The sequence below is a fragment of the Ahaetulla prasina genome, chromosome 3 (assembly GCF_028640845.1).
Source record: "Ahaetulla prasina isolate Xishuangbanna chromosome 3, ASM2864084v1, whole genome shotgun sequence".
Lineage (NCBI taxonomy): Eukaryota > Metazoa > Chordata > Lepidosauria > Squamata > Colubridae > Ahaetulla > Ahaetulla prasina.
This window is the reverse complement of record NC_080541.1, coordinates 134,349,253-134,363,799: the sequence shown is the minus strand read 5'-3', so window position 1 is coordinate 134,363,799 and position 14,547 is coordinate 134,349,253. Positions and strand designations below refer to the sequence as shown.

At 34.3% G+C, this 14,547-nt stretch overlaps 1 protein-coding gene across 1 annotated transcript in view; it reads left to right on the top strand.

Moving 5' to 3' along the window:
- KCNT2 (potassium sodium-activated channel subfamily T member 2) overlaps nucleotides 1–14,547 on the top strand; it is a 163,762-nt gene that overhangs the window by 61,730 nt on the left and 87,485 nt on the right. Inside the window, exons 12-13 of the mRNA XM_058176642.1 lie at nucleotides 2,480–2,543; nucleotides 9,993–10,101. Coding sequence (XP_058032625.1) covers nucleotides 2,480–2,543; nucleotides 9,993–10,101 — 173 coding nt within the window. The remainder of the gene's footprint in view (nucleotides 1–2,479; nucleotides 2,544–9,992; nucleotides 10,102–14,547) is intronic.

The window sequence follows — 14,547 nt, the reverse complement described above, 5'->3', positions numbered from 1 at the left end:
CTCATGCTATATATTTTTGATGAAGCCATGCTACATTGTCTTCAGGATGGTTATAAGTGGCGTGCTTTATTATCTGCTCTAACATTTTTCCAGGTATTGATGGTGAGGCTCATCGGTCTATAATTCCTGGGATTGTTTCTCTAGAGTACACTTTAAAAAATATGTCCCTTTTTCTTCAGTTTTCCAGAGCTACTCAAAAGATTATTGAAAGAGGTATTTAGCCAGGTTGGATCACTCCAAATGGACAAATCTTAACAGATGATCACAAGAAAACAGATAACCACAACTTCTACTTTGCTTCTGTTTTTACATTCAAAGGATATAAAATCTTGAGAAGCATACACTGGGATTATATATAATAAAGGAAGGTACAATTCAGTAAGGATGTCTTCAAATCCCCTGGAAAGATACTCTAGAATATTAAAGGAATGAGGCAGAGATGACTATTTTGAAAACATACTTTAAAACCAGGAAACGGAAGGTGTGAGAAAGAAGCTAATACTGACTTGACCCTAATTCATTAAGAGTATAAGATACTAGAAGGGAAAAACTCAGCCTTTCAAGATTCTGTTCAAATTGATCAATATCAATAAAATATAGTCTTCACCTGGCCTACCTTAAGGGGGTGATAACATCTCCTAAATTTTCTTCTTCATTGATACTGTTTGAAATTGCACTATTGCAACTTCATTTTATTTAAAAAATCCCAGCTGGTTGCAGCAGCATCTTTGGCTTTAAGTGTTTCTCCCTGTGACGTTTTCTCTATTTTATTTTATTCAAATTGTTCTTTCTGTTAGCCGTGGTTTGTTTTTTACTAGGCCTTTTGTTGAAAAAAAATCTAACAACATGCTTGCACCCTAAGTTCTTTCAGATTTAATATCTTCAGTCAGCTCTTCTTATTCGTAAGGACCAAATCCAAGGTAGCAGATGCTCTGTTTACTAACAGAGTCTGTTTGAAGGAAAAAATTATTACCAATATAATCAAATATTCTGAGTTATTTATGGCAAAATTAGTTTCTCAGTAAACGACAGGATAGTTGAAGTCACAGCTCTTTGGTTTTTTTTTGAGGATTCAGTTATCCATTTTAAATTCTTAACAAGTGAGTTCTTCTGTTACATCGCTCTTTTATCTTAACCTAATTGGTCTCCACATCAGATCAGTGGACTTCTGTTCATAGAAATTAATATAAATCTATGACAAATTTTCTTGTGTTGCCCTTTACTTTGAAGCTAGCTGCACCCATTAAAAATTTATTCCACTGCTGGAGCTCATCCTACTATGTTTTTATGGTCCCTATCATGTTATGCTTGCCTTGATACCATGATCCATCTGATTTTGCCTGTTACCCATTTTGTGTTCAGTATATAGCAACATTTAAGATAATGGACTTCCTGTGTTCAGTCCCCTTTTTCTTTAATGCCTTTATTTCCTTTATTTCTTGGTTAAACTAGTAATTTCTAGAACCCTTTGCCTTGCTCCATTATTCAGTCCATTACTTGCCAATTGTCCTGAAACTCCTACCCCTTGTATTGTAGTTTAAATAAATAAAAAGTATCTGAATTTCTGTAATGGCCCTAAATATAGTTCTGAGTAAAGAACAGAACACAGCGAGAAGGCTGGTAAATGTGCTTTCTATAATTCTTCATTGAAACGACCAGAGTGGCTTCGAGACAGTTCATGTACCAAGTTCAAGTGATAATAAATAAATTTAAAGTTTTTTGTAGTGTAGAATTAAGCATTTGTAAATCAGTTTAAATCTGGTTCATGTATATGTTGTTAAGGTGCAACATATACAGTAAGTTGCCATGAGGGAGGGAGGGAGGGAGGGAGGGAGGGAGGGAGGGAGGAAGGAAGGAAGGAAGGTTGGTTTATGGATTTGTCCCAAATCAACAATATTAACAAATAATTTCTGTTCAATGGAACAAGCATTGTATACTATAACTTTTTTTAAAAGTGACTTTATACATATTTCTTATGTGTCATTGCATATGAATGCAAATCTTGCTGTCATCTCTCAAAATCCGGAATGCTGTTACATACATTACAAACTTGGTTGATGGAATCCACATTCCATCATGCAGAATGGAATGATATGCAGAATAAGTGAGTTTAAAATGGATATATTCTGGTTGACAAAAATACCATTGCAGAGAATGTGCACAATTTTTAGCTGATGCACATCACAACACATGATCTAATATAGTAATTTTACTCTTATCTAGACTGAGAAAAATACAGCTGTATAATTTCTGTTTATATTTGATGCCTTATTTTTATGTTTATGGAATGTATTTTTAAAAGAAGTATATATTTTATTTAATATGATTTACTTTCTCTTTAAAAAGTGAAAAAAAAAAGATTTTAATTTGGCCTAAAGTTTACACTTAAAACAAGTACTTATTTAAACTATCTTTAGAAGTTTCCTGGGTATATTAAAAACAATTTCCTAATTTTTCCCCCAAATTTTCTGATTTTTAGAATGGATAATGCGGAGGCCTGTTTTATTTTAAGCAGCCGTTGCGAAGTGGACAGAACTGCAGCGGTAGGTTCCAAATATATCTATATCTGCTTTTACAAATTTGTTTTATATGCGTCTTTTTATCTTTTTATGTTTAAGTTAATTGATCAGAAATAAAAGAGGTATGTGGTTGTTATGAATCAACATTGATTAGACAGCACATAATCAATGTAGAGTTATGTGGGGTTTTTTGAACTGGATAAAAATATAGAACTGTGTATATACAGTATGCTGTTGAGTCTTCTATATATATGAAGACATATATTATTAAAATGTATATTAAGTCCTCTTAAAATATGATAAATGAACCTATTTTAGTATCGTGACTTCATACAGTCAATTTTACAATAAAATGATTAGAATAGTAATTGCTCCCTTATAAGCAGACTATTTTTAAAACTAGACTTCCGAGTTTAATACCCTCATATTGTGAAACAATTCCATCAAAGGCAGTAGAATAGCGAAATCACTCAAGGAAGATCCAAGTTATAGTCATTACTTATCCTTATTCTAAGTTAGCTTTTTTCCTCTTCATCTTTTTTTTTTAATCTAGGTAGAGGCAGATATTTCTCTCTCTGGGCACACTGAGAATATATCTGTTGAACAAAACTGCACATTACTGACAGGAAGGGCATCCGGCCATTAAAACACTCTGCTAGCTCCAGTCAGTTGCCCAGACTCCACCCCACAGGGGATTATGGAATTGTTAATAGAAGATTTTTAGGTAGGTAGGTAGGTAGGTAGATAGATAGAACTTTTTATGTTGTTTTACTTTTTAAATCATTTTTAAAAAGAAGTGGAGTATAAATATTTTAAATGAACAACAAGATTCAAGTGGCATAATTTAAGATAGTCACCTTATGTAGATCAGGTGTTAACATATATTCTGACCTGAATGACAACACGGTCTAGTGTTTTTTGTAGTATGAATAAATATTAATAGTAATACTTAAGAAGTTTCTTAGGCTTATCCTACCATTATTCTAAGTGAGAAGCCCTTAATAAATTTCCAGAGGATCCTAGATTTCTTTAACACATAGTTTATTCAAGCTATATTTACAGTTTGTTTTTGAAAACCATGTTTCATTTCAACCTGCTCTTGTAAAGTTTACTCAAAGCATTTGTGTGGCCAGGGTCAAACTGTGGAAGTGACAGCCTTAATGCCAATTTCATTAGAATTTTCATTAGTTTCAGTAATGTTTGGGGAATTCTGGATGTTCTGCTTGCTTACCACATTTCACTGCTGGTTAGCTTAGGTTTTCAGATTCATCTATCTCAGGGTTTCTGACAACATAGTTGCTTGGTAGGAAATGTTTCCTCTTAAAATTCCTTGCATATTCCAAATCGTGTCTGATGTTCAGAATGTGGGAAGAATGAATGACTGGTTCTTATTTTGCTTATCCTGATATGTAGTGTTGACAACCTTACCTACATTACACATACAGTAAAAAAAAAAAAAGTAAGACATTAAAAATACCTTGCCATTCTTTCTGCAAGATTGAAGCCACCATACTGAAATTACAAACAATGTTTAATTGGTTGGGCACCTTAGCTACCACATTCCTTTTTAATTATCTAAGTGCTATTTTGCTGTTTTGCGGGCAGTCTTTAGGAAACCCTCTAGACTTTCTGATCAGAATCAGATCAAGAAAAGAACTGGGATAGATTTCACAATTCTGCTTTACTTGAATGTCATACATTACTGAATGACATGTAGGCGTACCGGGCCTATGTTCTTGTCCATCGTATCCACAGTAACATATGTATGATTTAAATGCCAGTAATAATTGTTGTAGGAGTTGGGTAATTTTACACAGGAAGGAAGATTGACTTATACCACATTTGTCAAAAGAAAGATTATAAGACCAGATTTTGCTGTATCACTGGAGCCAAATATCATTTTTGCATCTTTTTTCTCCCCTATAACCAGTGCCTATGGGGAAGGGCCTTGTCGTGGCGGCACTGCTTGTACTAACGCTTCCCCCTTTTTATGGTATTATATTTAGTATATTTATATATTAATCAAACTTATATAGACACCCATATCACCGGAGTCAAATGAGGTGCACAACAATGTTGCAAAATATGTCACTTCTGCATTTCGGTCCAGAAAATGCAACTTCAGCTAAATTGCTGGTCATAAATTTTGTCTTTCTCCCCTTTCTTTTGATTCTTCTGAGTCTCACTTGATTGCACACAGAAAAAATAAACCAAAAGGAAAAGATGTGGTTGCATAAAACTCCATGCTGATTGAAACATATTTGTTTCCACTATTTGGGAAGAAATAAAAATATTAATGGTGAAATGACACTAGAGCACCGATAACTGAGACAAAGCATAAGGCTCACAGTAGATTTATCATCATATTATTGTGATTTGCTTTCTAATCTATCAAAGCCCTGTACTTATTATCTTTCATCAACTGCACTGTTGTTTAACTGCTGCTTTTGGCTGTTTTTCCATTTGATTGCTATTAGTTTTATATCTATCATTTTTTGCTTTTATTACTTTATCATAATCTATCCTGACAGTTTTATTGAAGGGGAGCATGAACATTCATGTTTTAAATAACTCATTTAGTTCTCCACAATAACATGTCTAAATTCTCAGTGTTTTTCCTATATCAAGAGGCTAGGTGTTAGAATTTAGGCTATATGAAAACAGTGGCAGTGATGGCGGCAATAATGATGAAGTTGATTTATACAAACTAACGAAGCTGTATTCATATAATATGCATTCTGCTGATCAGAAACACAGAGAGGACTAAGTAGAAATTTTGCAGGTACACATGACTATGATTTCAAAGAGAATGGTTGTATTTCCAGTTTATTTCCAAATTATGTATAGTGAGAATTATTATCGTATCGTAAAAAGTAAATCAAATAATTTGCAAAGAGGAAACTATTAATCATTTAGAGGAGAAAGAGAGAGATTTGTGAAATCTTAAACACTAATTTTATTATTGCATATATTTTCATGGATCATCTACTCATCATCTGATGAATTGAATAAATGCCTATGAGAGAGATTTTATAACTTACAGTTTGGGCTGGTTGGTGAGATTTGGGAATACTCTATTTTTACAACAAGGTATTTTTGTTTCCTGAAAAGAGAAGTCATCGTTTCATTTAGGACTAACTATCTGCAACCTCCCTCCCTCCCACAAAAGCAACAACATCAGTAATAATTCATTGATTAACTTGACTGAAATAAGGCCATCTTCTTTGCAGCATTTTTAAAGTTCCCTTTAAAACAGAATTATTCAAAATGCATCAAGAGCATAAATAAAGCATACAAGATTGATTCGTCCTTAGGTTTACAGATCTTAAAGATCCCAAGCTATTTTAGTTACGGGATTTTATTTACAATATAATTTTATATGACTGATATTAACAAAGGAATAAAAAACACAGAGAATTGAAAATTAGCTAAATAGGAATCTTAGATATTACCCAATTGTTTTATAAAAGCAAAGTTTAATGTGTAGTTTTATACCATGTAATACTATTTTAAATTTAAAATAAATTAAAGTTATTGGGATAGCTGTCTTCTAGCCAATCAAATTGTTGGTCCATGTAGGCTGTTGCAGACTATCTGCCTGTTTTCAAGATTTCAAGAGAAATACTCACTGGATTTTAATCCAGTAAAAGTCTGTGTGACTATAAGTGTAATACTTTTTTTCCTGAACATTCAGAAATTAGGTCAGCTCTGTATTGTCAGGGGTGAACCACAAATTTGTCCAGACAAGTTGTCTGGAAAGAATTCCCTCTTCAATCAGTTAGAATAAAATGACATCAATGTCTACTTTCACAGAAGTCTGTCCATATAAGCTGCGATTAGATAGAGAACACTCTTTGATTTTTTAGCAACTGTACTTTACCTTGATGTATTTATCATAATCTTCAGGCAAAAGGTAGTAAGATCCAGGGACTTAAGCTTTAAACAATAGAAATGCTATAGAAGTAATTCAGACCCAACATAACACTACATTGGTAATAAGTATCTCATTGTAGATCACTTGCTCTCAATATTACGTAAGAAGGACAACAAGAAATGCTCTGGAGAAGTTAAAAGTCAGCTGGTACAGAGACTTGTCAATGTTCAATTTCAAGCATCGTTTATTGAAGCTCAGCAAGGAAATTACAATATAAATCCCATCTGCTAAAACTGTTTTGAAAACACCACCCTCTGATTGTTTATTATTCTTTAGCATTCTCAGCTGAGAACAGAAATTTACCAATCAATAGAATTCATGACAATTTCTTCCTTGAAGAGTCCAAAAATCTGAAATTTAGCCATCCTATGCTGCTTTTAATTCTAAGCCAAAATACTTCATCTTACTTCTGTTGGAATAATGCCTTTAATTTAAAAATATTAATTGTCCTTAACTTTTCAAATGAAATTTTTCTTTGTTTATCAGACCATAGAATCCTTTCTTATCTGCTGACATCACACAATAGAAATGAATTATACTATTCTCTTTCTCTCTTTTCTTACCCAAGCAACTTTATGACTAGACAATCCATTCCATTTCCTAGCATCATTAGTTTCGGTAAATTATTCTGTCTTGTATTTTTCAGAAGACAATTAAAAATATAAAAAGACTGATACAGAGCTCAAAAGAACAATGTTGTAGAATTTAGAAGCATTTTGAAAAGGAACATTTTAATGTGCTGAAATTTTGTGATTTTCTAATAGAACTTTTCAGTCAAGCTCTTTATGTTTGCTAAGAGCAACTGGTTGTAAAGTACTGAAATGAAAGTGAAGATCTTAAAAAATAAAATAAAATGAATTAATTGATCTATTATTCTGTTGCTAATTCTTCCAACAATTTCCATTTGTGTATATTTGCATCTCTGAAATTTTTCTGTTAAAACTGTTTTGATTCCAAATACTTAACAATCTGCTTTCCTTATGCATGTATATGTAAACCACCCTCCATCCCTCCCTCCCTCCCCCAAACAATAATCTTTTCCTCAGGTCAACTGCTTAATTATTTTTTTTGAAAAAGTTTTTTTTATTTTTTATAAACATAATCATAATAAAAATCATTGTGAACAGATTATCAGTCAGGTACATCCTTAAACATATTTCAAATTTCACCCCCCATTATGGTCTAATACAATATATTTTCTTCTCCTTTTTAAAATTAATTATTTGCACATATCTAATAAAAAAAATTCTATTCCATCCCATTCTGAAAAATATTTAAATGAAGTCTAGTCTCTATATTTAATTCCCCAAAACATCATTAATAAATCTTCTGTTGACTTCTTAAATTTCACAAATCTGAACATATATCCGTATTACTTAATCAGAGGTCAGACTATCTAATGACTCACTTTTAAAACTGCCCAGCGATCACATAGACAATTCCCATCTTACTTAGGAATAGTCCTGAACTCACAAAGACTATTCCCTCTTGTCATCTTTCACTGCCTCTAAATAACATATATTTTAAAAAAAGTTTTCATCTAATCAATTCTCAATAAAAAAACCAAAAAACTTAAAATTAAAAAGGGTAATTGCTGCTTATTTCCCCCCATAATTCCTTTATTGTATTCAACTATTCCCTTGGAAGTTTTTATCACTAATCATTTTTGTTGCCTTACATATTCTTAAAAGCAAAAGAAGTAACCTTTTTCCTCTACACAATAACACTCATTTCCCTCTCACCCCAATTTATTCTGCAATCTTTCTCTCCATTCCCCAAAACATACTTAATAATTATTCTATAATTGTCACTTGTATTCTTATATAAATGTTAAAATTCTCTACTTAAATCCTTAATATGTTTATCCAAGCGGGACTGGCTTAATTTTTTAAATTTTTTGAATTTTAATAATTTTAATTGGGGTATTTTAATTTTAATTATGGGTCAAATTTGACGGTTTTAAATTTCTCGGCCACTCGACCTTCAGGAGAAGGGCGGTATAAAAATCTAAATAATAAAAAATAAATAAATAAATAAAAAATATAAATCTGAGAACAGCCATTTAAAATCCTTTCTAAAAAATGTCATGTGATCACACCAACATAACCATGTTTGTGGGAATAGTCCACTATTCCATTCTTACATTGTTCCTCTGCCTCTAGAAATTAATCTTTAATACAATTACAAATCACGAATAACAAGTTAGACGTTTTAAATCACAATTAAGTTTCTTGGTCAACTGCTTAATTATAGCTATTCATTCTTCCGAGCCTTGTTTATTTAAATTTGTAGTAACTAGTTTTTAAGTTCGTAAGGTCAGTGTTATAAGGCTTTAAGCATTCTGAATGAGTAGCAGAAAAAAATTATCTTTCTTTTTGTCCAAAAAAATTATCTATGCTAGAGATGTATTTCCTCAAATTATAATCATGTATTAGCAAACCTTCCACAAAAGTATGTTTCCTTGGATATGAAAAAATATTCTGAGGTTTTCAAATGGATAGGGTAGGGTAGAGTAGGATGGGATGGGATGGGATGGGATGGGATAGAAAAGGATAATAAGAGTTTGGGAACAAGCCTTTGAGTTCTCATTTTCATTGGCTGTAATAATACTGTTTTTTATATGGCAGTAGATAGAAATTGCAGAAAATTATCGGCCAGATGCCTGCTGCATATATGGTTTTGTCACTGCTATTGGGATTCCTATTTTTATGAAATCTGTGTAACTTGTAATGCAGTCTAATTTCTCTTCAAAGAAGATGAAGATTAAAACAGGTAATATTCTGAGATAGTCTCAGAGGTGCTTTTTTCAAGAGGCAACTGGATTTTCTGCTTTTTCTTTGAAGATATTTTGCTTATCAGAACTGAAGAAGCTTCTTGGATGAGAAGCAAAACGTCTTCAAAGAAAAACCAGAACCAGTTGCTTCTTGAAAAAAGCACCTTTGGGACAACCATGACCTGGATGACTGAGCATCTCCATAGACATTGTGATATAATGTAGTCTTATGCAATGGGATATACAAGCCAGTGGCTCCCAGTTCAAACTGTGTACTATCTAAAAGTGCCCATGTAGAGATGATAATGTTCAAAAATGCATTATATAAGTTAAATAGATATTAAAAAAAGAATATTTGCATGGGTAAGATATCCTGTTCTGAAATTGCTTTGGAAACATTCATGCTCTACCTGAGCTCCAGAAGCTCAAACTATAAGTTATATTAAAGTCATTTAAGGGAAAATACGGTCTGAATCATTTTGTGTTATTTTTAACAGCAGTATTTACTTATGAATTCTGCTATAATTGGCACAAAACTATGGGATATTCTTATGTTTGAAAAATAGTTTAAAGTATAGAAACTAGAAGCTAAAAGACTTGTTTCTTGCAAAAGCATATGTCAAATAAAGGGTTGGGTTTGTTTGTTTGTTTTTTGCTTTTTTAATAGCACATTGTCAGCTATACGTAAGCATTTATATTAATTAATATAGTCAAGTTTGTATTTTGTCTTAAACGTTCTGATGTGCTGTTTTGTATTTTATTCTAGGACCATCAAACCATTTTAAGAGCTTGGGCAGTTAAAGATTTTGCTCCAAATTGTCCGTTGTACGTTCAGATACTGAAGCCTGAAAATAAGTTTCATATTAAATTTGCAGGTAAGTCTGATTGATTCTTGTTGAGATGTAGAGTTGGATAATTCTTTCTGTTCTGATCAATGCCATTTAATGTTTTCTGCAATAAGAATGGTGTGAGCATTTAGGCCAATTGTGGAATTCATAAGTAAAACAAACAAACAACCAAACAAACTCACCGAATCTCATAGTGCGTTTTGTTTTGTTTTAATTCAAAGTTACCCTTAAACCGTTAAGGCCCCACAAATGGCCCAAAGCTGATTATTAGAATCAGTAATTTCTATTAGCTGAAATCCTGGTTCATTTGAAGATACTGTAAAAAGAGGATACCTATCAGAAATAAAGAAGGCCACCAGCAGAACCCTAATCTAGCCAGATACCAGTGCAAAATTAAGCCAGGCAGAAGATGGTTTTTAATCATTTCTAACTCAGATAATCCAGGGAGAGCTCCAAAGAAGCATCTTCCCCTTTCTGTGCTGCAGGAAGCTTGAATTCATCACAAAAAAAAGTCAACCTGCCAAATGTCAGCTATGGGCTTTGCCAGTTTAGGTTTTTAAAACAAAGTTGGAGGTAACCATTATCACATTTGTTTGGAAAATGCAGATTAGACAGGTAGTCCTGACGCCACCTATCCCTGCCGCCTGGAATGGCCAAAAATGGAGCACACAGAGGTCGAAAAAGGGGGGCACCGAGGCGGAGGTAGGCGGCAGCGGCGATGGGCGGTGGTGGCAGTCCCTACAGCCTGGAACAGCTGATAGACAGTATTCCGGGAGGCAGATCCAACCGCCAATCAACTGATCATGCTAAATCAGGCTGTGCTGAAGCTGACCAGGCTGTTTGCTGTTTGCTGCAAGGAGGCAAATTGCTGGGAGGCAGAGGCCAAAGGTTGGGGGCTGGTAGGTGGGCAGGGCTTCGGCAACATTCGCTGTATAAGACACACAGACATTTCCACCCACTTTTGGTGGGGGAGTGCATCTTATACACGGAAAAATACGGTAAATGGACTCCACGATTCCATGGAGCCCGATGGCAAAGTTTGAAATCTGTGTAACTTGTAATGCAGTCTAATTTCTCTTCAAAGAAGATGAAGATTAAAACAGGTAATATTCTGAGATAGTCTCAGAGGTGCTTTTTTCAAGAGGCAACTGGATTTTCTGCTTTTTCTTTGAAGATATTTTGCTTATCAGAACTGAAGAAGCTTCTTGGATGAGAAGCAAAACGTCTTCAAAGAAAAACCAGAACCAGTTGCTTCTTGAAAAAAGTACCTTTGGGACAACCATGACCTGGATGACTGAGCATCTCCATAGACATTGTGAGATAATGTAGTCTTATGCAATGGGATATACAAGCCAGTGGCTCCCAGTTCAAACTGTGTACTATCTAAAAGTGCCCATGTAGAGATGATAATGTTCAAAAATGCATTATATAAGTTAAATAGATATTAAAAAAAGAATATTTGCATGGGTAAGATATCCTGTTCTGAAATTGCTTTGGAAACATTCATGCTCTACCTGAGCTCCAGAAGCTCAAACTATAAGTTATATTAAAGTCATTTAAGGGAAAATACGGTCTGAATCATTTTGTGTTATTTTTAACAGCAGTATTTACTTATGAATTCTGCTATAATTGGCACAAAACTATGGGATATTCTTATGTTTGAAAAATAGTTTAAAGTATAGAAACTAGAAGCTAAAAGACTTGTTTCTTGCAAAAGCATATGTCAAATAAAGGGTTGGGTTGGTTTGTTTGTTTTGTTTTGCATTTTTGCTTTTAATAGCACATTGTCAGCTATACATAAGCATTTATATTAATTAATATAGTCAAGTTTGTATTTTGTCTTAAACGTTCTGATGTGCTGTTTTGTATTTTATTCTAGGACCATCAAACCATTTTAAGAGCTTGGGCAGTTAAAGATTTTGCTCCAAATTGTCCGTTGTACGTTCAGATACTGAAGCCTGAAAATAAGTTTCATATTAAATTTGCAGGTAAGTCTGATTGATTCTTGTTGAGATGTAGAGTTGGATAATTCTTTCTGTTCTGATCAATGCCATTTAATGTTTTCTGCAATAAGAATGGTGTGAGCATTTAGGCAATTGTGGAATTCATAAGTAAAACAAACAAACAAACAAACTCACCGAATCTCATAGTGCGTTTTGTTTTGTTTTAATTCAAAGTTACCCTTAAACCCTTAAGGCCCCACAAATGGCCCAAAGCTGATTATTAGAATCAGTAATTTCTATTAGCTGAAATCCTAGTTCATTTGAAGATACTGTAAAAAGAGGATACCTATCAGAAATAAAGAAGGCCACCAGCAGAACCCTAATCTAGCCAGATACCAGTGCAAAATTAAGCCAGGCAGAAGATGGTTTTTAATCATTTCTAACTCAGATAATCCAGGGAGAGCTCCAAAGAAGCATCTTCCCCTTTCTGTGCTGCAGGAAGCTTGAATTCATCACAAAAAAAAAATCAACCTGCCAAATGTCAGCTATGGGCTTTGCCAGTTTAGGTTTTTAAAACAAAGTTGGAGGTAACCATTATCACATTTGTTTGGAAAATGCAGATTAGACAGGTAGCCCTGACGCCACCTATCCCTGCCGCCTGGAATGGCCAAAAATGGAGCACACAGAGGTCGAAAATGGGGGGCACCGAGGCGGAGGTAGGCGGCGATGGGCGGTGGTGGCAGTCCCTACAGCCTGGAACAGCTGATAGACAGTATTCCGGGAGGCAGATCCAACCGCCAATCAACTGATCGTGCTAAATCAGGCTGTGCTGAAGCTGACCAGGCTGTTTGCTGTTTGCTGCAAGGAGGCAAATTGCTGGGAGGCAGAGGCCGAAGGTTGGGGGCTGGTAGGTGGGCAGGGCTTCGGCAACATTTGCTGTATAAGACACGCAGACATTTCCACCCACTTTTGGTGGGGGAGTGCATCTTATACATGGAAAAATACGGTAAATGGACTCCATGATTCCATGGAGCCCGATGGCAAAGTTTGAAATGCCTTCTAAGAAGGGTTTGGGCCAATCTAACTTTAGGTGGAATGATGCAAATACTTGACTTTGGGTTGTTGTTTTTCATTCATTCAATTTGTCCCATTGTGCTTAGAGCAACACACATATATACACCTTAAAACAAGCCTTCAAAACAGGCTCACTTAATTTCCTACCTCAGTACTTGGAAACAGGAGGAAAGCCAAGCTATTAATGCAGCACAAAAGCCATAATGGTCAGAAAAATTTGGTACTTGGTGTTGCACAGAGCAGATAAAGCAAAAGACACATTTCCTGGTTCCCATTGAATGACATTATTTAATCAAGGGGTCTAAAACCATGCCAACTTTGTCTGAATTTGTGGGACAAGCAGAATTAATTGAAGACCGGAAATTCTGCAAATAATTCAGCCCTGTGCTATGAAATGTTTTATATATGGCAACCAGCCCTTTGAATTGCACCCAGAAAACTATTGACAATGTAGTCAGCACAGTAGAGTAGTGCTCATTATCCTGAGAAAGAGTCTTAACAAGAACATTGGGTCGACCAGAGGTTGAAGAATATAACTGATTATCATCAGTGTATGGATGATATCTGACCCTGAGTTGTTGGATGATCTCACTGGATACACAACAACCTTTTTAATATTAGATGGGACCATCCGCTCTTGGAGAATCAATTTACAACTGCCTGAACAATGTGAATCGCACATTGTTTCTTTGAAAGTCTTGACTGAACAGGACGTTTGTGCCTGAAATAAAACCAAGTTCCACCAACAAGAAATGCAGTGATAAATTTGCATGTATACCATGCAGTTAGAATGCAGATAGGTGCTCACATATTTAATTATTTGAGCAAAGCAAGAAAATGCATGTTTTGTAGTGGGGAAAAAACTAGGTTATAAACAAATGACTTCCCACTTGTATAGAAACATATTTTATTCATTTGTTGTTTTCATTCAGCATGAAAACCATGCTCTATAATACCATGATACCGTCCATGCAAAGTTTATGATTTAATTTATTTATTTATTTTGTCACAACAGTATATATAAGCATAAGCATGAAAGTAACTATATAATATATAATAATAATAATAATAATAATAATAATAATAATAATAATAATAATAATAATAATAATAATAATAATTTAATTTTTATACCGCCCTTCTCCCGAAGGACTCAGGGCGGTGAACAGCCAAGTAAAACAATACAATATATTACAATAAAAACTATTTAAAAAACTTATTCAATGTGGCCTAAATTTAAATATAAAATACATAATATAAAATACATAATATAAAATACATAATATAAAATAAACCCCATTTAAAATTACTTATTCAGGCTAGCCCAGCTCGATAGAATAAAAGAGTCTTCAGCTCACGGCGGAAGGTCCAAGGTCGGGAGTTGGCGAAGCCCGGAGGCACCTCATTCCAGAGGGCAGGAGCCCCCACAGAGAAGGCTCTCCCCCTGGGGGTCGCC